The 24,258-nt window shown below is 43.3% G+C and overlaps 1 protein-coding gene across 3 annotated transcripts in view; it reads left to right on the top strand.

The window, feature by feature from the left end:
* DIS3L2 (DIS3 like 3'-5' exoribonuclease 2) overlaps positions 1–24,258 on the top strand; it is a 196,349-nt gene that overhangs the window by 78,795 nt on the left and 93,296 nt on the right. For all 3 annotated transcript variants that reach the window (XM_064457483.1, XM_064457485.1, XM_064457484.1), the window contains 2 exons: positions 2,920–3,093; positions 18,425–18,504. In XM_064457483.1, the coding sequence (XP_064313553.1) occupies positions 2,920–3,093; positions 18,425–18,504 (254 nt within the window). The remainder of the gene's footprint in view (positions 1–2,919; positions 3,094–18,424; positions 18,505–24,258) is intronic.

Raw genomic sequence — 24,258 nt, 5'->3', positions numbered from 1 at the left:
GTGTCACCATGAAGGGGAAGGTGGCAGCATGATTGTGGCTCTGCCCCAGGTGCACCTGCATGGGAGGTCAAGCTCCAGTGAGTCAGCAGCTCAGAGCAGTTCAACGAGCTTGCAGCTATGGCTGCTTTGGAGGAATACCCTGTGCTTTGTGCTGCCCAGCGGCTCGACTGCAGCACGTTCCTGTTGGTGCATGCTGCCACCGTGTCTGACGTCAGTCCAAGGGTATTCAAGGAATCCTCCAACGTGCTCTAATACTCCCCCGTCAATGTCATAGAAAATAAATGTTTTTACGTCTGTAACCATTACAATTTTTTGTAATTGTCTAACATTTTAAGAGATACATGCAAGCCTGGGATGTCACAGACGCCATGACTCCCTGTGAGTGAAAGTCTGACTGCCGTTGGACCCTGTGCCTATTGTTGTTTATAAGCCTCTTGAACTATTCCTGCTACCCTTGGTGGCCGCAGAGCCTCATGAGTGATTTTACAGCCTGGGTGTTACTCCAGGGCCATCGGTGATCCTATATGCATTACCTTTGATCACATGCTGTCCTGTCAGATTTTGCTCTGATGCAAGTCATCATGTCTGTGTGACTGTAACATGGCCCCAATTAAAGTCAGTTGTACACTTTTTATTTCAAGGTACTTGGGAAATGTGCCCTGGAACACTGTAAATCAAATGTTAATTACTATTAAGAAAATATTAGTCCTATATCAAACCTTTGGGTAAACCCCTTATGGTTCATAATCTAATTTCAGTAAACGGATCAAGAGAACATGGGTTTCAAGACTGAGCTGGAAAGCATTCTGGCATTCAGAGGTGCTTTCCATGACTTGTCATGCAGGCGTCCAGCTGCCCTCCTGGTGCACTCCCCAGCTCTGCCCTACCAAAAGAAGGGGCACCTGAGGCTCAAGCCCTTGCCATTTCTTTATGGTATGGCAACATGTCATCTCTTTTTCCTGTGGGTTTTTTTTTTGTTGTTCCACACACCACACCCCCACACCCCGCCGCCCAATCCATTCTTGGTGGTGGTGGTGAGCCTGCGGTCCCATGGGCTCATACTTGCTCAGTCCCCCAGCTCCACACTAGATGTTGGAAAAGAAATGGTGATTTCTCTGGTTTATTGTTACTGCTGAAAAAGAGGGAGATAAAACTGATGCCTCGTTTATTTACATTAAAATAAGGATCAGACTGGGACCAAGATGTAGGAACAGAGAACTCAGCCTCGATGCCAAACGTGCACGTATTTCTGCCGTACAGTTTGTACATAAAATTGAAACAATGGAGGGAAATATCTTTTATCCTTGTTTTCATTTTTATTTTAAGGCTAGGCAATGTGAACTCTACAATTTACCACACCACAAAGCACGCAATCCTTTCCAGCATATTACACAATGTGACAGGTTTATTACGTGGCCCTTCCCGTTGTGAAGAGAGATAGCTGTGCTCCAATACAGAAGATGGGTTTGCTTGCGCGGTGCGGATGCAGTTTGTTCTGTGGGTTTATGGCACATTTGAAGCCCTCAGAGCATCTTCCTCGTCCAAATGACAAGTGCACTGTTTTGGCCCCAATTTAAGAAAGTAATTAGCGCCTGTTCTCACTCATTGGAATTAAAGCAGAAGGATCAATATAATGATTGTGTATTTTATGCAGTGGAAAAACACTTATTAGAGTGGCTGGTTTTGCACTGTGTTATTACCCTTCTCTTTTGTGTCATTTTTTGATGGTTTTGCCGTAATTTCAGCTGTAATTTTCTCGGGTCAGGAGCGTTATCTCTATTGGCTGTAATGTGCCATTTGCCCTAATGGCAGTATGTTAAAAAACCAAAACAAAGAACAAACCTCTATGTACTGTAGAGCAATCTGAGGGTGAGAAAGGGCACAAGGGGAGCCACCGTAGGACATAGGTTCTCATGTAGTATTTGTAACCAGGTAGGGAGGGAGCAAATGTCCCACTCCTTTGGAGTCCCAGTTTGCATGCTGTGTCCAGAGCAGAATGCTGGTTTGACACCAGAACTCTTGGACAAATGTATGCTGGGGTTTGCACTAGAGCAGATGGAAATTTCCTCTAAGCATAATAGAGCAGCAGCCTCATCCACACATGTGCAGAATACTTCATCAAAGACTATTAGCATGTGGGGAACAGTTTCCCATCTACAACTTGGTTCTAGATTGTTGGCCTCTCTCCAGTTAGCTCCTGGTTCAGAGGCTTCTGCTTAGCTAGGAGAGGAGGGACAAACTACTAGGAATGTTTGGGTCCTGGAAGGAGCCTTGAAAATGGTTGGGAGGATGTTCTGTGGGCATCTCTGTGCGTGTGACTCCTGTAAGGAAGGCAGTAAGGGTTCCGCACAATCTGTGATGTCTTCATAGGGCATAATTTTGCCCAGACAGAGATGCCTGTCCTTTCGGATGGAGAGCAGTGTGCAGAGCTCCCTGGGAGCTGCCTTCTGCAGAGCTATCCAGGATCTGATGGGAACCTGTTCCCCATTTCAGGTAGTGGGGGAGAGTCATGTTTTTCAGTGGTGAGGAGAGGAAGGAGGATCTCAAGGGAACCAGCCATATGTAAATCTAGAGCTGCCTGTGTGGAGGGCTGTGCTTTTTCTTATTCCAGTTGAATGTATTTTTTCTAAAATTTGACACTTTCTTACCTCTGCAAAAACCTTAATAATATAAAACGTCTCTTTAAAATGAGATGCACGAAACAGCCTAGGGTACTGTCTGGCTAGTGTTTTGCATCTCCGGCAGACATAAGTCATGTTATGGTCTGAATTCCGCCCAAGTTCTCTGCCAAAACTCAGGGAGAAGTGAATGGGTGAAAGAGTATGTTTGAGGGCTCAGCAGCCTCTCTGCGGGGATCGTAACAACATGACAGTAGTAATTACATACTTAAAAAAAGCATCCCTTTCTTTCTTTTTGCAGGCAGTTGGCCAAAAGCCTTGGGCAGGCTGGAGAGATTGAGCCGGAAACGGAAGGGATCCTGACGGAGTATGGTGTGGATTTCTCTGACTTTTCCTCTGAAGCCCTGGAATGTCTTCCCCAGAGCCTGCCCTGGGTTATCTCACCAGGAGAGATGGCCAAAAGAAGAGATTTAAGGTAACAACAAAAAGCATGGTCTGACACTCCTTCTTGGGTTGGTGCAGGGTTGTTTTGTTTTGTTTTGCTTTCATCACACTTTGAAAAGTCACTGACTTTATTAAAGGTACCGTATTAGACGTTACCTGTGCTAGCATGGAAAGAAACTGCTTTTGAAAGTACTTACAAACCCAGAAGATCAGTTATTTGGAGAAGTATTTTGTGAGGCAGAGAGGCCTTTTCTCAAAAGAACTATTGAAAACTGAAAATTTGGTGTTTGGCACCTAATCTGAAAGCTTTATGTTTTTGTCTGGAATGTATTACGTATTTTAGTGGTAGTTTTATAGCAGAGATTTTCTGAATGCCTGGCAGATCAAATGATCTTGGACACTGTTACTTTGAAACTTAAGCACAGGTAGAGACTGTCCTGCGTTTTCCTGTCTAGTCTCAACATTCTTCTCTATTTTGAAGAACCGGTGTCATGTGGAGTGTATGACGGCTCTTGATCAGGTTAGCAGCTGGCAAATGCCGTTTCTCCCTGCAGCCTGGCAACTCTGTGCTGTCCACCTGTCTGACATTAGCCATCCCTGCAACTTATTGATGCTCCCATCAGCTTTTGGGAACTCCATGGTCTGTTGGGTAGTAGACACTCTGACATTGCTGGACTATCCAAAACGAGTGGATTTGCTATGCTTCAAAGTGTCAGGTTTCCGAGATGTCTTTACCAGAAAACATTTAAAGACAAAAGTAATTTCTTTAGTAGGTCACTTTGCAATAAATGAAGGTGCAAGAAAGCAAAACAATAAATGCATTATTAGGATGATATGGTGTGTTCCACTCCCACCCTTGCTTATGCTAGAGCATCCTGTCTCAGTTGGCAGTTTCATTGCTTTCTTGTGTATTGGTGAGGTGAAACAGTCCTGTGAGCCTGATTCCTCAAGACACACTGCACTGGTACAAGGACCTGCATATATGTAGCAAGCTCCTCTCCCTCTTAGTTTGTCTGTGTTATTGGCATGGACATTAGCAATTTGAGTGGACAAGTGGATAAACTGCTGCCATTTGTATTTCTACCCAGACTCCAGATGTTACTTTGGACCTAATCCTGCACTGTAGCCTGCAACCTCCTTACCGCTTCAGCTTTACTGGATTTCCATTGCCATACAATGGAATAATTCAGGGGAGAATCACACTCCTGATTGACTAGTGATAACACTCAGATACTAGATCCAGACTGTCAGCTTCAAGTATCTTTCAAAAAGCAAAACCAAACTTGATATGCTGATACTGAATGCTGCAGTTCAGAAGCCACTGGAAAGTGCTTAGTTTCATATTTTTGACTATATTTCAGTAGTGTTCTCTGTTTCTTCTGACCAAGTTCTTTCAAGCAAATAAAGAGCTTGACTTGTCTCCAGTCAGGCAATCAGTTTTGGAAACAAATTCTGAGTGCTTTTATTGCCGAATTATTACACTGGAACTTATCAAGGTGATAACAGTTTTGCAGTTAAGCCATTTAAATCCCTCTCTGCCCCTTCCCGACTGCAGTGCACACTACAAAGTAGATTTCCTTTTGATCCTCTCAAATATAAACATTTAACGGTCAAGGCTTTTAAGACAATTATTTGAGCTTAATTTACTAATCCTTTTAATGTCAACTGCCACACTGCTGACTAACTAGTCTGTGGTCTAAACACATATGGAGATAACATGAAACTTCTAGTTTTGGAAAGTAGAATACAGATGAGTCTTCTTTTTTGTTTCCTCACAGTGAGAGATTTGTCTACCCAGAAAAAGGTGAGGTTTATTAGTAAATGTAGCATGAATCGTAGCTGAATAGAGTCCTGCAGTTGTAGATCTGGCCACTATTTCTTCTGGTCTCACCCATCAGACCTTGACAGACTGTTCTTGACAAGTCCCAAGGTAGCTTGGCTTTAGCTTGGTATTAAATACTAGCTTTTGTATCGTCAGCAATAGGTGCATTGTGTTCTGCAGTGTTGTACAAATAGCGGGTACACACTGACCCAGCCTGGCATCCAGAGGAAGAGAACTGAACCTGGGTATCTGGTCTGGGTTCACATGGGAGTTGTGCCTTGTTTTACAGGGGACCTCACACCGTGTTTAATGGCACTGACCTCTGTGTGTGCCCATCTTTGCTGTACTGTGTGCATGTTGATCTGTCAGGCTCCCCAGATTACTGTACCATACTCTGAGAGTACAATATAAGATAAATGACAGTGAAATAAAGACTCATCTTTTCTCCTGAAACAGCCATGTCAAGACTTCTAAATTGCTCATCCTAATTCAGTTTACACATTGCTCACCTGACTAGAGTAAACACGTTAGAGTTTGACTTAAAATACTTTCTTCTCTAGTAAATCCTCTCCAGTTCTGTAGAGAACTTTCCTCCTCAAAAGGTAACTTCTGTGTTCTGCTAACCAGTGTCCCAAGTGTGGTCGGGTCTGTCTGTGAGTCAGTGTACAGAGCACAGAGGTAGAGGTTCTGCACCAGAGGCATTTGTGAGTGTGGTTTTAGATGAAAGTGAGACAATGTGTTTCACCAAGCTGCTGAGGCTGGGCAAGAGGAGGGGAGGATATTTTGTCTGTGCCATCTTGTAAATATGTTCCTTGATCTTCCTGCAAGTCTTTCAGTTTTACAGGAAGCCTGTTCTTGCCATGCATAGTCTGTTTGGATAGCAACTGTGATCTCACCTACATAGCCTGTGCAGAATTTCTTCCAAGAGATTTTTTTTTTCTCCAGTAATGGCTCACAAAGACAGGTTTACATAATATTTTAGTATTACTTAAGGCAGAAAAGATCCAAACCTCATGGATGGCTTTGAAATCTTTCAGCTGATTTAACTCTCTGCCACTGGTGCCATGGACATCTGCCTTTTACCTGCATTGGTTTATCTATTTGTAAAATTAGGCAAGTATTTCCAGGCACTCCCAGCTTACTTGCTTGTAAAGAGCATCAAAAACTCCTAATGAAAAGCACTAGGCAAGTATTAGGTGCTGGCATCGCATGCTGCAGTTGTATTTTATAGAGAGCATGAAGTTTCATAAAGTATCAGAATAGCGTGGTTGAGGAAACTTCCCTTCCAGAGACTTTAAATGTGATAATACAGATAGGACCAGAGTTCTCATTTTATTATTCAGGTTGACTGGAATTGGTATTTTTTCATTAGAAGTTTGAGATGTGTTTGGTTTCTGCTTTTAGAGAAACATTGGAGGATTAGTGTCATAGAGACAAATTTTGATGGGTGCAAAGTTTCAACCACTTTCTGGTCTTTTCCAGTGTTTCAACATGTAATTTTCATTTCCTTGTTTGCTTTGCTTTGCACTTAGCATTTCAATGGTGTGGGGCAAATTATAGTCCCTGAACGGAAGAGGGGTCCAGGCAAAGGAGGAAATGCAAATTTCAGAGGTGGGTGCAGAAGATGGGGCTGTAGTAGGAGGCCATTTGAAGAGGTGTAGCCGGGAATCTAAGAAACCCAAAAGCTATTTCTAAGACTCATTCCAAATGTTTTTAATTTCATTCATATCTTTTTGTTTCCTTTACTGCTTAACTGGGACAAGAAACTAAAGCCAGGAAAGTCCGATCATAGTGGGAAACAAAAACCTAAATATTGGAGAGAGAAAAAAGGCCATTCTTTGCAAAGCAGTTCTGCCTTTTGCTTGTTTCCCATTGTTGGTGTTACTGTGGAAAATGTATAACATCACTCTTCTGGAAAGTGCTAGAGCCTGTTCAAGTAGAGATGGTTTATATAGTCTAACATGGAAGAACTTGAGGATATCTATTTCTTTACCATTTGCCTAATAATAAGTGAGCCTGTTGACCTCCGCTGGACTATTACAAATGTGAAACTTGGCACTCAAAATTGCTTGCTCTAAATTTTCCAGTTGCTTTCTCTTTTTCCATTTGATGTCATCCTGCCAACTAGTGATTTTATTATTATAAACAGGACATTGTATTCACTTTTAAGAAGAAATATGAGGCTGAAGGTAAAATTACAAACTGCAGTTTCTCAGCTGGCAAAATACAAAACAATGAGCTAAAAATACTGAGCAGAGAAAGGGTGCTGTGGCAAGAAACTTTGAAATATCTACACGATGGATGTGGTCTGAGGAGCAGAAACTGACTGACTTCATCTGAGCAGCTCTGAACTCCTGAGAATCATCAAACAGTTGAGGGTAGAAGACACCTCTGGATATCCCCTGCTCCAAGGCCCTTGCTCAAAGCAGGATGAACTAGAGCAGGCTGCTTAGGGCTGTGTCAGTTTGGGGTTTGGATATTTCCAAAGATGGAGATTCCACAACCCCTCTGAGGAACGTATACTGGGGTTCACAGAACCCCAGTACCCTTACAGTAAAAACATGGGCATTTTTTACCTTTAAATAGAATCTCCTGTATTTTGTGCCCATTGCCTCTTGTCCTGTTGCTGGATACCACTGAGAAGATTCTGGCTCTTTCTTCTTTCCTCTGTCATCACATACATTTTCACATTGATAAGATCTCCCTCCCTGAGCCTTCTCTTCTTGAAGCTGAACAGTCCCAGCTTTCTCAGCCTCTCCTTGTAGGTTGGGTGCTCCAATTCCTTAATCGTCATCGAGGCCCTTCAGCAAACTTGCACCAGTATGTTGATGTCTTCCTGGTACTGGGGAGCCCAGAACTGGACACAGTATTCCAGCTGGGGTCTCACCAGTGCCAAGTACAGGGGAAGGATTGAAGGACTGCGTCTCTTGACCTGCTGGCAACACTCCTCCTAATGCAGCCCAGAAGGCTGTTGGCTGCCTTTGCTACAATGGCATGTTGTTGATTGATGTTCAGCTTGTCCATAAGGACCCCAGCTTCTTTTCTGCCAAGCTGCTTTCCAGCTGTTTGGTCCCCAGCCTGTACTGTTACATGGGGATCTTCCTCCCCATGTGCAGGACTTTGCTTTTCCCTTTGAGCTTCATGACATTCCCATCACCCTATTTCTCTGCTGAGGTCCATCTGAATGGCAGCTTAACTGTCCATTCTTCCCATGAGGCTAAAAGGCCTGGAGGACATCAGACTGGGGGACAACAGGGACCCACTGCATTGGGAGGAGACAATTAATGCTCACTTTCTTCCCTTGCTGGGCAGAGTTAATAAACTGTTCTTGCATGCAAAGAGCTCTGATGGAATGAAGCTTTCAGTTAAAATTTGCATCTTGGTATTTCAGCATGTGACCTCAATTACAAGTGACCTAAAGTTATGGAAGGCCAAATTGTAATTTTGGCCACCCATTCAGAAATGTAGCATCCTTCCTTCAGTTGATAAGGAAGGAAGAGTGGAGGTGCTCTGCTGTGTCTCCATGTCCACGGTGGAGGCAAGCTCTGTAGCATTGTTTGTAACTGGAAAGCACTGGCAGCAGGACAGAACCTGCACTGCAGTTCTGCCCACTACTACTTTCTTTCTTGAGGAGTGTTACAGCTAGTAACAGGGATTAGCAGTGCTTGCAGTAAAGGTTTGACAGCATGCCCTTTGCTGTAGATGCCTGAAGAAATTATTGGCTGATAAAACTAGAGGTGATGGTAAAAACGACAGCCTTGAGCTGTGCAAGGGGTGTTGGAGGAAAGCAGTCAGCCTCTGAAACAGGCGTCTTTTCAAAGCAGGTGGACAACTTTAGTTAGACATGAGTGCAAGTCAGATAAAACATCATTAAACAGCTTGTTTCCTGGAGATTTTCCACTACAAAAAGTTAGTGTTAAGTAAAGCAAGACTTACTCAGCTATAATAGGATATGTAAAAATGCCCTGGTTTCTGATGGAAACTGAGAAATTACTTGCTTAGCAAATGTATAAGCAACATTGCTACAGACCTGACTGTTATCTCGGCATAGAGTGGAGACAGAAACAGGGACAGATTATGATCTCTGCCCTCTCACTGAGCTGTTCAGTGTCTAGTTTAATGTTCTCCATAGGGAGATACAAGGCATACACAGGATTACTCAGTGGTGTCTAAGGATATCAGATCTAGTCCCTCTCTCACAGGATTAATTCCAGAAGATGGTGATGATTGCTCTACATGCTCTGGGTGCTTCTGCTGTCCAGGCAGTCTGGGGAACAGTACCCTTCTTGGATCGGTGAGGAGAGCTCATGATAGCTCCACCCTCACCCTTTAGCTGAGTAAGTAAAAACTCTGAATAAATGCAGTACTGCTCTCAGGGTGATGTGATTCAGCTCTTTGCTTCTGGTTGGCTTTTTCAGATCCTCCTCTCTGTTTTCGTAACATTTTCTACTACACTATAGCTATGGCAATTGTGGTGACACTGTTTTGTACAAAATGATGCATAGTCTTTGCTTTTAGGTGCTGTTGTTACCAGTGGCTGGTGTACATAGACAAGCTGGCAACTTCGCTGGAAGGTGCGTGTGGTGCAGCTTCAAGTGGAATAGGTGGTGTGTAGTTGGAGAGGGTTATTGTGTTCTGATCTTGTAGGTCATCAAAACTAAGTTTGCTTAGTTAAGAATCTGTTTAGCTGTGGAGAACAGTAATAACTTTTGTGACTAGGTTGTTATACATATAGTCTTGTTCCTGTCTGGCTGCCTATTTTATAGAGAGAAGAACAGAGGGAGATGAGGATAAAATCTCATATCAATTTGAGAATGTGTCCGTTTCTTACTGGATTCCACTGGATCACAAGGTGGTCTTCTGATAAGCAGAAGAAAGTGCCCTATCCTCTCCTGTTTTTATACGTTAAGTGTCCCACTTCAGGTGTGCCAAATGTTGCCAGTTTCCTTGATATCATGGTGCTTTGCTGGTGCTCTTCTCTCACTATAAGTCAGACAGCACAGCAGGTAGGTAGGAGATGGAGGATCCAAGTCTTGGTGTCAGCCCAGGTATCTGTCTCTGATGCTGTAGATGAAGAAACCAGGAACCAGTAGGTGAGGCAGTATAACCCTGCTGCTGCGGTATTTCAAGGTTGATCACTGATCACTAGGGCAGGCTGGTTGTTACAAGGAACATTTTCCTTGTGGATCCATTCTGATGGAGTGGTCTGAAGCATGCTTTGACCTGTCCATCTGCCCTGAAGTCTTTGGGTGATCAGATCCTTGTTCCCAGGTTATTTTCAGATCCTCACCCTCTAAAATTAAAAAAAAAAAAATCACGATATAGAGGGCACACGTGCAGGTGTATGAGGCAGGGTTCTACTATAGCTATCGCAGCATGGATTAGAAGTGGGGCAGTCTGGAAAAGACTAACAAAAATATTCTGGGAGATGAGATTGATTTACAAAGAAGGATTAACTGTTCACTGTGTATTTGCCAGCACTGAGCCTAGAAGTTTGTGAAAGCTGTAGTAGTTGATAGTTAAAATATGTGGACCAAAATGAAAAAATGAGAATCATTTAAGGTGGTGGAAGGATAGAAGGCGGTGTTAGGAGGACAAGGTAAAACAAAGAGGAAACCTTTCCTGTCCAGCCTAAAATAGACTGTAGCTTAGACTGCTAAAGAAGGTATTGGAAACTCCATCACTAAAGATACTTATTATTATACTGGAGAAAGTCCTTGCAAATGTATTGTCATGAGTAGTCTGGCTCTGACCTATGGGGGTTGGATGACCTAATGTCTCTTCCATTTCTAGCTCTGTGCATCTATGATTGAAGTAGTTTATATAATGCAAGTGCATTTTCAATTACACTCCACCTTCTTGCGTGGGATAGTGGTGGTGCAGAGACCTCATTATATCTGTGGCACAATTACAGCATGACTTGTAGGAAATACTGCTGGTACTTGGTCTCTCCGAGACTCTGATCTCATTTATATGTATGTTGGCTTTTCAAGCCATTTAGGTATGTTACAAGACTGCAGCAGTCTTTTTTTCCATCTTCCTCCTTACTTGGAGGCCATAAATATATAGAAAGAATAATTGATTCTGGTTCGGCAATCCAGTGAGCAGTCCTTGGTGAAAATGTAAATGTTTATTGTTGTAGATGTGTAATACATCAGGATTCATTGTCAGCTGCTCTCTTGGACCAAGGTCTGTTTTCTGAACCAGAACAAGACATTAGCTGAAACATAAACACAGAGAAATTAAACAGAACAGTACTGCCGTGATGTAGAAAGTTGGGCTTTCAGTGCATTTTATACTGTGCTGGATTGTTGTAGAGCTTATAACAATTAGTGTTTGGAGGGGGCAGTTTTTGCTTCCAATTATTTTATAATTTCATTTCGTTTTGAAATTTATGCACCATGCAAAAAGAGTTTTGTGATGTGTCAAGTATCTTTGTCAGTGTGTTACAGGGCATTCAGAGTGCCTTCAGAGATTTGTCAGGGTACTTCTATTGCATGCATTTTTTTAATATATTCCTTTTAAGAATCTGTCTTGCAAGGAGGCACTCTGGGGTTTTAACTAAAATCTGCCAGCATCAAGTGTGACAAATGTGGTAGATGCTACACGTAATAGATGTCTTTAGAAGTGGGATGTTGAAGTCTCTAAAATGTTCAAGCACTGATTGCTCTCTGAAATTTCTCTCTGAGAAAGAGTACTTCATCCCCATTTGAGTGATGAACATCAGTGGAATTGGTCCCATGCTCATTGGCACTTTATAACAAACCTGCGCAGACACGGTGGTCAGGCTGGGTTTACTTGTGATTGAAGAATGAGATTGATTTTTGTGGTCGCCATAACAATTGGACTGTTGTGTGAAAAAAATGTTAGTAGCCTTTGCTGGAGTGAGTTGACAGCTCTAGGATGCCTGTTCCCAAATTAAAACAACTGTTTTCAGCTCTGAGAAATGATGTCTGTTTAACTTTTGCAAGATGGAGCTCAGTAGGGTATTAGAAATGACCTGAAGATCTTAAAGATTCTAAAAGTGCCTTTGCTGTGCTTAATTTTAAAATGCCAGCTTCGAGCTGGAGTTAATAAGGGTAAACCAGGAGGCCGAGCTTTCACTCCCAGCAGGCTATTATATGTACTCACAAAGTGGAGAAAACAGGACAATCTAAGGAGTCCCTAGAAGAATGTAAATGCATTGCAAGTGTCTAGACATGCAGTCACTCATACTGTAAATGTCTTAGCACCAACATGCTCAAGTTTAAAGACGACTTGCACTGCCTAAACTTTAATAGACAAAAGGTGGTCATTACTGTCTCACCTTCAGCTGCAGCAGTCTAGTCTTTAGAAATAGGTTAATGCTTCTGCAGAAGATTTAGCTTGGTGCTTCAGGAGGCGTTGGATGACCAGAGGGACTGTGGGCTGTGAGCACGGAGCCTGGGGCAGGGCAGGATGGTCAGTGTGTGGGTAGCCACTGCACTGCTTGAATTTTCAGTCGTGCAGTGTTTGTGTGCTGGGAATTCACAGGTAGGTTTCAGCCACCTTTTCCATGCTAGTGGGTGCTATGGGTTCTTCGTTCTCTTTTGTAGTTGTTTTGTGTGTGTTGGTTTTCATGAATGACCAGTAAACGTTGCAGGAGACTGCCTCAGTCTGAAAGTTGCCCTTGGGAGAGAGTCAGGATGGGGAGGTAAATAAGATGATTAAGTTCAGGCACCTTAATTATACCCAAGCTCCTTTGTCTGGGTCTCCTGTTGGGAGACCTTTGGTGGTTCCCTGCTCAGCCTGTTCCTTAAATGCTCTGGTTTGCTTGCAGAGGTGCCTATCTCTCTCTTGTGAGACTTGGCAGTTTAAATTCTGCCCACGACCTCAGCCCTGATCAGTCTAACTTTGGGCAAATGGTAAAGTTGGGGCTTCAATACGAGTGGCTGCCGGTGGTGATGGGTGCAGCCAGGGCCAGGAGGGGTGATGATCTGCATCACGCAGTAATGTGAACACAGTTAGGCTACCCAGCTGGCATGTGCTCGTGGTGCCTGGGATGTCTTTCCTCCATCTCTGCTTTCCCTGGTTTCTGAATGGCTGGCTTGTACTTGCTTCTTTAGGACTCTGCCTCTCATGAGTGGTCACTTCAGCTGGTAAGGACATCATCTTGCTTCACTGAGGGTTTTCTGATGCTTTAGTAGGTACAAGCGGTTCTCTGAATGGTTATTTCATGGTTGTTGGCATTTGTTAGAGTGGTCAAAATATGAGCTCTGTGTTTCCACTGGTGGGTTGACTCATCTGTGTGCTGATGGCTGGGAAGGCCATCCAGTTGTGTTAGGAGGATCTGCATGGCTGCAGGGTGCTGCTTTGTCTACTGTGTATAAACTGGCACTTTTCTGTATTAGCAGCACCAGTCTGCCTTTGCAGAAAACCACACTGGTAACACCCAAACTTTGCCCATAACTGGCCATACCAGAAACCTTGCCTCTCCTACAGCCTGAGCCCATGCCTTACAAATGCAATGCTTCGTCTTGATCCAAGTAGCCTTCCACTTGAGTGAAGTTGGAGCACTGGAGCACTGGGTCTTGTAATCACCTTGTGCCATAGGTGTTTATATTTTATGGCTGTGATATGCTGAAGAGTTTAGCTGGCAAAAATGGCAATATTGTACCAAATGTTGCAGCACCAACTGTACAGTATTTTCTGTGCTGATTCTTGTGAATACCTTTGTGTAGAAGTACGTATTTGCACAAAGGAAAACAAACTGCTGTTGCAGTCCAGTGATCTCTGAACATTTTAATTACCATGACGGTAATTCCAGCTCACCAACAGTCTACTTTTCTTACCTCTACTGCTGCGCTAGCCATTTATTTTAGGTCCTGTTAAAGGTAAAAGGACTAACTCTGCTGCAAATATGCTTGTCTGCTTTAATTAGTCTTCCTTAAGCTGTGCAAAGAGAGACTGCAGTTAATTAGCTTTTCTTAAATTAGGATTGATATACCAGCCTGTATAAATTGACACTGTCGTTATTCTCTAATAAACTAAGTGCTCTATTCTGCAATTTTTTTTCCCAGGTGGTTGATTTGCAAGATGGCAGGCAGAGCCAGTGTGCGACCTTTGGCTTTAGCAGTGCTCGTGCCACTGCCGCAGGGCTAGGGGTGGCTGGGTCAGGGCTCCCAGGCACTGCCTGGGGCTGGCAAGGTCTGGGCGGTCCACGTGTGTCACGTGTTTTCCTGACTCTTGCTTGCAGGTCCACCATGCTTAGTGTTCCCCTGATCCTCCAAAACTTGTAGGTGTTGCCTTGCTCTGGTGCATGAAACATCTGGCCACGAGGAGGAGGGAGAAAAGATTTTATTCTTCTATTGACAGAAACTCTGTGCCAGAGCAGGTCCACCTCTGCAAACCTGCATTAAACATATGTTTTGGGCAAAGAGGCTCCTGTAAAAAGTGGTAGTTTCCACACTGAGATGTTTGTTTTTCAGTGTGAGGAGACTGGGGGATTCTTAAAGGCACATGTTTATCTCTAGTCCTTTCCAGCATGAAGACCAGAAAATCTCTTAACTCTGTGTGTGTCTGTATGTCCTAAACTGGTTTCCTTTAACTAACCAAGTTGTGTGTATGTTGGAACGAGTGGACGTGGAACATCTCATTACTTTTACAAAGTATGTTTTGACAATTTTAAATGAATAAAACAGATTTTTATTAGGTGTAATGACAATGAGAGATGGCTCCTTCAGGGCTTTTAAAGAATTGGGAGAGGGGGATGATCAAGCCTTCTTATCCCACAAGGTCACCTTGGTGTCCCTCCAGGCAGCTGTCTCCAGCTTCAATTTGTATTTACCTGTGGTCAATGCAAATGTGCATGCATGTAGCCAGGCTATTTGCTTGTGCTTAAACGAAGTCTTCGTTAGCAGGTGCATAAAAAGTACTGTTGCCTTGAGGTTTAATTATGCAACCCAATGCAGGTTGGTTTTGTAATTGATTGTGGTCAGAAATGTGGTCTGATCTCTCCAAGATCCCTTGTGCCACAGCCTTTGGGGTATTGTACAGCCAGACGGTATGGTCAGGGGAGGAATTTGAATGGCTCCTTCCTCTTCCTGGAGCGGATTTGCCCCATAGCTGGGAGCAATGATATTTCTTCACCCAGGTGGTTTTTGTCAGCTGCCTCCAGGGTCCTCCCTCGGGGTTTGTACAGGAGTGGCTGGTGTAGGTGCCAAGGGAGGGGACAGCTTGCAGAGCAGTGGGGGCAGGCTGCACTGCCCACACCCAGCCCTTCCTCCCCTTGCTTTGCATTGCCTTGTGCTGATTCTTTCTGGGACCAAGGCAGCACTCTGCGGCGTGCTGGAGATAAAAGGTGATACCAGCAGGGCTGGAGGAAAAACAGGAGATAGCTGAGAACATGCCGTCCTCAGAGACCTTGCGCTGGAGGAGCATGCGTGCTGGGTGCTGCCTTCAGGCTCGGCGCTGTGGTCCCATCACTTGGTGGATTTCTTTCCCATATGCCAGCCCCAGTTCCTATAGCCATCTGAAACTTCTTCAATAATAAAAACTGAAAACCAGAAATATAATTCATGATACTTAATAATGCAATTACTGGTGAGAGGAATTTACTTAGAAAACTTCAGCGAGGTGTACTCCTGTGTGCCAAGATTATCTCACGGCTGTGAACTTTGAGCTCTGCTTGCAGATCGGCTTCTCTTGTCCTATTGACTGCCTGGCCATCGGCTCTGCAACGCTTCTGCAGAGTCCTTATGCCAGGAGTATCATTCCTTGTGTTACTTGCTCAGTGACTTTCTTACCTCACCTTGCAGTCTGTGCCCAGAATAAACTGCCTGTGACAAGCTACAAGTCCAAGTCCCTTGAGTAGTTTTAAAGGAGAAGCAAATCTGAGCCTGGTGGTAAAACATATCCCAGCTGTGCTGCACATAGAAATGCTGGTGAGAAATGCTAAATCAGTATTTGTCTGGACCCCTCTTCAGCTTTGCATCTGTGAGTTTAAGTATCTCAGACAGCGAGCTGTGTCTGTGCCTGCAGTTTGCATGCTAAGAGGCTGCTTGGAGCCTGGCCAGTGTGTCCCGAAGGGCAGCAGGCTGTGCGTGAAGCGCTGCCCAGGTGGGCTGGTGGCTGCCCTGCCAGCCCTGCAGGTTTGGGTGCTCTGAACTGGGGCCACTGCTGACCTCTGCAGTAGATTTGACTGGCCAAATACATCTCAGCAAAGCAGCCCGTTAGTTGCTGCCATTGTATAAATGTGTTCAGAATTTGGCACCCATGTATTTATGCTCGCTTCTTTCCAGGGCAGACTGCAAATATGCACTTCATTGAAACCAATCTGCTAATTTTTTAACTGCCTGGAGCTACAATTCGCAATGGGTGGTGGATGCTTGTGGTTGCAGGCCCCGAACATCTGGGATAAGCTATCTATTCCCCTGACACAGGAACCCACATTCTCTTTGAAGAAGCTCTTAAACCTATTTTTTGCTTGCTAGTCAGGTAAAGCAAGCCATTAGTGTCCACTCAGTGCCATTTGTGCTTTTAAATGAAGTAACTTAAAGGAAGGTTTACTAGATGGGGCTGGGTGGGGAGTCACAGTGCCAGGATGCTTTTGCCTTTATACCCTGTGAGTTAGTAGGACCTGGTGTGTCAATAAATGCAGGTTGGCACGCATGCATGCTCCCGTACTGCTTGTAGTGTAGGTGTCTTTATCTGCATACACATGGCTCCCTAAAGAAAGTTGCACAGTGCCTTGGAGTAGATAGAGGTATCCTGAAATTCCATCCTTAAGTGGAATTTTAAGGAATATATGTTTATGGAAGTAAGGTTGTTCGCAAGCCTTTAAAGATTGGTTGATTCCTGGTGCTGGTTAGCTAGGCAACAACAGATCAAAGTCCCAGTGTAGTTGAAAACATTTTATATCTTTGTGTCACAATCTCTAATTTGTTTAGATGCATGTGAAGGATCAGAAACTAACATGCATCTGGGGATTAAGGCAGCTTTGCTGTCCAATCTGAAAGCTAACATATTCTAAAAGATTTTTTCAAAGCCACAGAAGGCAGTGAAGTGCTTTACTGATTTTTGTCTTTGAAAATCTCTATTTAGTGTGCCTGGTGGAATTATATAAATACATGCTGCCAGCTGTCTGACACCAACAGATACCACCCAGAGCATTTAAGTACCAAAGTGATAGGCCTGCAAAGATAGGGACGTTGCCTGCACCCAGACAAAAAGACGAAGACTTGCTAATTCCACATGACACTTGCTCCTTTAAAAGTCTGCTGTAATTTTTGCCCTGCCACTTCTCTTACCTCAGGAGCATACTGGTGGTTATGATGTAAGAAAAATAATACATGTTTTCATTATATATCTGTAGAAGGGAGTTGCCATGATGATATGAGTTTTTCTGTGGCAAAAAGAAAAGCAGCAGTCTGATCTCTTCCTTGGCAGCCTCAGCCCGTACCATTGTGCTTGGGGATCTTTAAACTAGGGATGGGCCAAACTTATTCTAAAGGTTAAGATAAAAGCAAAATAAACCAGCAAACCCATTCCTTTACTTCTTCACTGCTCTTCAGCTCCAGTCGCACATTCCACACATAGTCTGGGGGCCCGGGCAAGAAAGCTGTAGGGTAGCGCAAGATGAAGGGATGCTTTAGCAGGAATTTAGGAAGTTTTATCTGTTGAGTCCTTCAGGTTTTGGCTCTCACTAGTGCCAGGCTCTGCTCTATTAAACATGATGATTCCCAAGTCAGATACTGTATTTTGTCTCATCTACATAGCCCTAGACCATATCTGTAGTCCATCTTGGTATGTTCCTGGTGTCCCTGCCACCCACCCCTATGGGACATATAGGTGTAAGCCTTCCAGAGCAGGGCTGCATTTTCCAGGTACCACCTAGTACAGCATATGCTGTATGGATTTGGAGCTTGCTCTTTCTTTAAGTTTCATGGTGTTTCCTGCTGAACCTGCTTTTGCCTTTAGTGCACAATAGACAACGTTGATGTTATAAATTACTGCACCCCTTGGGTGTCTTTGCTAAGACCAAAACTCTCACTCATTTTTGTTATCGGTCACCTTGGTTTGTAGATGTTTCACTGGCTTTGCTCCATGCTAGCTGTGCTTGTGGAGTTTCAGATGCTGCGATATTTGCTCTTATGCATGGGGATGTGGGTTATTTGTGTTCCATTTAGTTTTGCAATTAGGAAGAAACTATTTTTACTCTAGCTGAAGGCATCAAGACTTTTTCCTGCTTGTTTCTTTGGAGTGAACTTTATGGACTAAATTGTTTAGGTTTTGTGGAGGAAAATCAGTAATGAGATGAAAGCTGTTAAGAGCAAGCAGTTAAACCAAAAAGAAAAATGAAAAAAAAAAAAAAACCAAACCAACCAAACAACCCAAGATGATCCACTTGTCCGAAACATTTTTTTTTTAATATTAGATTTAGACTTTCAGGTTCGACTGGAAGATGTTTCAACAGACAGTCTTCTGAAAACATGGTGGTTGTTGCCTGGATGTCTCTGGTGTTTTAATACCTTCTTCATGACTGGAAGATAAATTTTTCTTTTCTTCTTTTTCCCTTGGATAGGAAAGAATGCATTTTCACCATTGACCCATCAACTGCCAAAGATCTTGATGATGCTTTGTCCTGTAAACAACTCCCTGACGGTATGAGATACGTTTTACAAAATACTTCTCAGTGTTTGTATTCAGCCATTGACACATTCATATATATATAATTTGTCACGAAGTATTCTTTACCAAATATGAGTGGAGTAATAAACTAGTTTATCTCTTGTTGTTATAATTGCCTGTTTTCAGTAATCTTAGAGCAGGTATCTTCAAGCTGCACTCTGAAGTAGTCTTGGTGTCAGGAAATGCAGAACCATAGTGTTTTGCATAATCAGAGCTGTAATTTGATTTGAGCAGATCTCAGCTCTCTCCTGTCATTACAGGAGTTACAGCTGAATAGCTAATACGCCACTCCTGCAGACTGAAGTCTAGTGAAACTTTGACCTTGAATATGCAGTCCCTGGATGAAGAAAACCAGTTTTTTGAAGGTCACTGGCTGACCTTTGGTGTTTGTAGGATGCTGGCAATTGTCAGATGAGCAGAGTGTTCCTTATAAGTTGTGTTATTTTTCTAATTGCCTTTTAAACTTTCTGTTCTGCCTTATTTGTACTTCTACTTTTTGCCATAAGCCAACAGAACAGAAAGTAAAGCTCCAGAAGCCAAATCTTGATGGTTCTGACTTAAGGAAATTCCCTCTTGTAAGCTTGCTTTGTGATCCAAGTTCTGCTCATTTAGTTTGATAAGATCCAGTAACAGGCTTGGTTAGAAATATTGCACGATTTGATTAGCCCATCCACCACTAATAAAGAAGACAGTGATTTGTGTGTGTGTTTAGTTTTTCTTGCTCTTGATAATGATGATGATATCATCAATATGATGATATCAGAGACATCATTCTCTGGTTTTGGGTTGATTTAATTCTGTGCAATGTGGCCAATGAATTGTCATGTCATTTAGACCCAGGTACAGAATAGTATTACAGGGCTATAAAAGTGATTAAAAAGTCAGAGATGAAAGAAAATTTGAGGCCAATAAAATTATTTCTAATTATACTGTACAATAGAAGTTTTGAGGTAAGATTAAAGAAAAATTGGTGTTCTATTTCATGGAAAATTTAAAGAGTTTTTTTGAGGGATCCTGAGCTGAACTCTGTTCTCCCTCTTTCCACTTTGTCATCTGAATTATCTGTAGGTTTATGACAGTATTGTGATCCCACAGCCCCTCAGATCTAAGGTATTGAAACTCTCTGGCTTCTAAGCCTCTACTGATCACATATGCGTGGGTTTTAGATGCCGCAGGAAACCATTCACTGGGCTGGTTTGTGGTGCATACATCTGCATGTTTTTCTTACCCACCATTTGGAGAAAGTGTTGAAGGAAAGCATCTGTTTAAACAAGAATTCGTCTTTCCCAGAAAGTCTGCAAAGCCATTGCAGGGCTGCTGCTCATACTTGGCACTTGTTGTATACCTGCCAGTCAGGGATGTGATAACTCTCTGGTCTCCCTTGTCTATCCAGCCCCAACTGCAGAAAATGCTGTATGAGGCCTCTTGCTGCAGTCTATAAGGAAGTAGATGAACCATTACAGAAGGGATCATCTGCTTGTAAGGTCCACCCAAGGGGGTTGTGGAAATTTTTTTTTGTTAGAAGTTGCCTTCTGAGTGGACTTATTCATGCTGTTGTGCTTTGCCAGTCTTCCCTGCTTTGTTGCTTTTTGCTCTTCTCTGTACAGGCATGAGGGAGAGGGAGCTGCCTGCATGTCGGGGAGAAAGAAAACACCCAAGTTGTCTGCCTGTTTATTTCTGACTCATCCTTCTCCCAGGGGCTGTGTCAGGCCTGTGCTGGCCTCCTAGAGCCTGCAGGTGAAGGTTTTCCCAGCCCTTTCCTGGTCTTCTATGAAGGCTAAGGAATATGTGAAAGGATCATGTCAAAGCCATGCTTTTAGGGGTTGTCTTTACTTGTGTATAACACAGGAGCAGGCACGGTCTTCTCTCCAGGGTACGCTGTTACTTCAAAGGTGATCTTGGATGCACTTACCTGAGTGGACAGAGGATGCTTCTGCAGTCAAAGATAAACAGTTCTTTTTCGCAGGAAAACCAGGCAGTTGGAAAAGAAAGGTAAAATGGACTGGACTACAGAGTCACTCTGCATAGACAAAGTTTGCAAAGCTCAGTTTTTCAAATAAAACAAAAATGGAAGGTGCAGGAACTTTAACCTTTCTCCTTTCAGTTCCCCAGAATACACTTTGCCCAGTGTGTTTTAGAAGAGACATGAAGAAACCAGGAAGGAGTGTAGGGGACAGGGCATGACTGTCTTCCTGAGAGTAAAAGTAAAAATTTGCTTGACTTGTATCCAAAAATCTGTAGAATGGGAAATGCAGTGTGGATTTAATGCTTTTGAAAGTTTCATGTCCATCATACCCCACTTTCCTTCAGAGGAGAAAATCCAAGAGGCAGAAGAGTGAACGCACTTGGGGTGCACAAGGAAATGCCCAAAGGTCTTTGTTCACCAACATGTCTCATTTTCCATGAACCATTAAGTGGAAGCCTGCTTGCAGCAGCCCTTTGTGTGCCAGATCTCTGCCTTTTGGCTGGAGCCGTGCATCCTCCAATGGGCTTGTTCTGCGCTCCTCTCAGTGAGAATGTGCTCTGAGCTGGAGCCTTTTTAAAGAGTGATCTTATCAGTGCCCATTCTGGGCATCATGCCCTCTGCCTCTCCTTTTGGCCTCAGGTCCTCTGTGAGAGTGGTGCCCACACTCAGTCACAGCACTGCCTCAGCCTTAGGCCAGGAAAAGTCACCCCCTGGAAAAGCCAGTTTTGATGCTGGTGAACGTCCCAGGAAACAGGTTTTAAATCTGTGTGGAAAGAACCACCATGGAAATACCCTTTCTTTTATTTTTAAATCTGTGGTGTTTATTTTGAGGAGACCTTGAGGCTCAGAAGGAAGTACAGACAGGAAAACGGGCCTTGATCGTCTTTGATGCAGTTATGATCAGTTAGGGAGGGAGTTGGGGAGCTGAGTGGGAGTGAGCAGCATAAAAAGACTGCAGGAAACCCTTTGCATCCTTTGAGCAGTCATGGTGGCTGGCTGGCCAACTCAGCATGGGTCCCCAAGCAGGCAGAGGAAGGAAATCTGTGTTGTATCTGTGCTGCAATGTTTATTTAAAACATATGATATCTCTGAAGCAGAGATATCCAGCCTGGTAGCTGGAATCATGTCCATCTCCATTTTTAAGGCTCCTGATGTCATGCAGAGAGATGGTTGCAGAACCTTTTTAGTGAAGATGAATAATAAAAGCAACTAAGAACCACACTGGGCGGACTCTTGTCCATTATCCTCCCAATGTGCTGCTGTTTGAGGCACAAACTTGATCCAGCATTTCATGAACCTTTTCCTCTGCCAGCTATGGTTCAGTATTGAAAGGCTGAATTCCAAAGGTTAAGTTTTTCAAATACTTCCTGATGTGAAGAACCCAATCAAAACATTAGTTTGTGAGCCTCCTATAAGGGATATCTGTTTCACATGCAGTTGGCAATATAAGCTGTATCCTGTGCCCTTCTCTAAGGTTTTACCTCAGAGCTATAGCTGCAGAGCTTGTTGCCCAAGAGACAGGGTGCTAGATCCTCAGCCAGGGTGTGAGCATCACATCGTGTCTGTTCCTAGCAGGAGAAAGTAACAGAAGGGTGTGTATTTGTGTGACCTAACATATGCACTCTTTACTGCAGTCCTTATTTTCCATCCTGATGGGGAATTAGCATTTAGAGCTAGTTTGTTACCGTCAGCCTGTTCCTGGAGGGGACTTGGCTCTATCCACCTGGGAAGACTCTTCAGCTTCCTGCACTGGGGACTTCAGCCCTCAGACCTGTCCTTTGCAATTGGCAGGAGACATCCATATCATCTTGTATCACAAGCTCCTGTGACATTTTCTTGCATGCAGATTGAATATCTGTGGATTCATTAGTTTTTTGGGCCGCTGTGAGCTGATAGCCTTACTCAGTGATTTTCAGCCTGTGGTCCACTGACTGCTGTAGCACTACATAGATTACTATTATAGTCCCATGAGATGTGTCTGGCAACAGCAGGTCTTATAAATCCGTCAGCATATGTGAAAATTTTGAAGATACCTGTCCTGTGTCTTCAGTTTTTTCAAGAATTTGCAAATTTAAAAAGGTCCAAAACTAGTGCCAGGAGTCCTTTGGGTTCACTACTTTGTGTTCACTTGCTTGCAAAGCTATGGCCATTCCCAGCGTTTTGGTGTTAAGGAGAGCCTCTATGGGAACCGCAATCTTGTGCTTAATAGAGCCTCTTGATATGTTTTGGAGGTACCCTGAGGACTTTTGGCTCTAAAAGTTGCTATGCTAGCTGCAATTATTATGACAAAGAGTTGGTTTAGAGGTTAAGAGCTTATCCAGGGCTGGCAAGGCTGGATCTCTCATGAGGGCAAAGTTGTGTTAAGAGTTAACACAGCTTTTATTCCAAATGCAAACGTGGTTACAAAGAATTATTATTTTTTCCATCTTTTTTGCCCATATGTAAAACACTTCAAAAAAAAAAACCCCAAACCCCAAACCACACAACACCAAAAAAGCTCTACATGAGCAAACCACATATCTGGCATCCTCATGATGTCAGGAGATCTCAAAAAATCAACAGAGAATGCAGAATCCAATTCAGAAAATGTCCCTCTGTTGGTGTATAGTACCTGTAATAACTACAAGAAAAAGAAACCACTCATTGCCTGCACTACTTCTATCAGACAGCTAAATCAGTGCATTTCAGAAGATTTTGAAGAATGAAATTTTCTTTGTCCTCGGGCGTTCATTGCTAATTTATTCGACAGGCATTTTCTTTGCCTTGAAGTATCTTAGGCAACAAGCAGAGACATAAAGGACTGTTTTGCACCTTTGCTTAGTTTTAAAACCTCTCAGTGTAACCCTTCTCATTTCTAGTCACTGGATGGAGGACTTGCCCAAGCTACATCCTCAGTAAAAGATGGAAAGGAATTTTTTGCAGAACTAATCCACACATCTATCACGAAGAACTACCCGGTAGCAGAGTGTCACTAGCAAAGAAAGCATGGGATGGTTGTGGGAATAGCTGTATTTTTAATGGGGCTTGAAGTAGGATATTGCTGCAGTTGGAAATTTTTCAGGGATATATGTCTTAAGCGGGCCAGTCTGGTTTTGAGAGGATTTTATATTGGAGTCTGCTTTTGATTAACAGTCATAGTCATGCTCCTCATTATTGTTTAATGATAGCAGTAAGGAGGTAAGCTTGCTGTTCATATTTGTGAGTGTATATTTTAAAAGAGATCAGCTCCAATAAGGAAGGAAAATAGGGTTATTTATGTAACGGCTTTAGAAGTATGAGCAAACTGTACTCCATTTAGATGACTCAGCATAATCTTGGAGTAAAAGATGGAACTGGACTGCACCTAGTTTCTACAGCAGTTGTAGAGCTGTTTCAGAGTAGCTCAAGGTTTTAAGCAAGTTCATTTCAGGCAGTACTCTTTTCTGATCCTTTCTGCACATCCTTGCTGCACATCTTCTAGCAAATCAATGCAGCCAGGAGCATAAAACAGAGCCGTTCTCGGTTTGGACGAATGTTCACAGAAAACAACCGTACCACTTTCAAGCCTGAATGTTTTCACCCAACGTGCAGACATATAAGGATTTATCCTGATCTCATCATGTAAGAGCACACCATGTGACCTGCATGTCCCAGTGGCACCAGGCAAGTTTCCCACGCTTGCCAGACCTCTTCTGGGAATCATCAGCAAGTGGTGTTTGTATTTCTGGTAATGTACACAACTGATGCAGTTGTGTTTGAACACTGCTTACTGGTAGGAACAG

Source organism: Phalacrocorax carbo, chromosome 7, assembly GCF_963921805.1.
Source record: "Phalacrocorax carbo chromosome 7, bPhaCar2.1, whole genome shotgun sequence".
NCBI classification, from domain to species: domain Eukaryota; kingdom Metazoa; phylum Chordata; class Aves; order Suliformes; family Phalacrocoracidae; genus Phalacrocorax; species Phalacrocorax carbo.
Note: the sequence above shows the minus strand (reverse complement) of the source record. Positions and strands in the feature narration are given on the sequence as shown.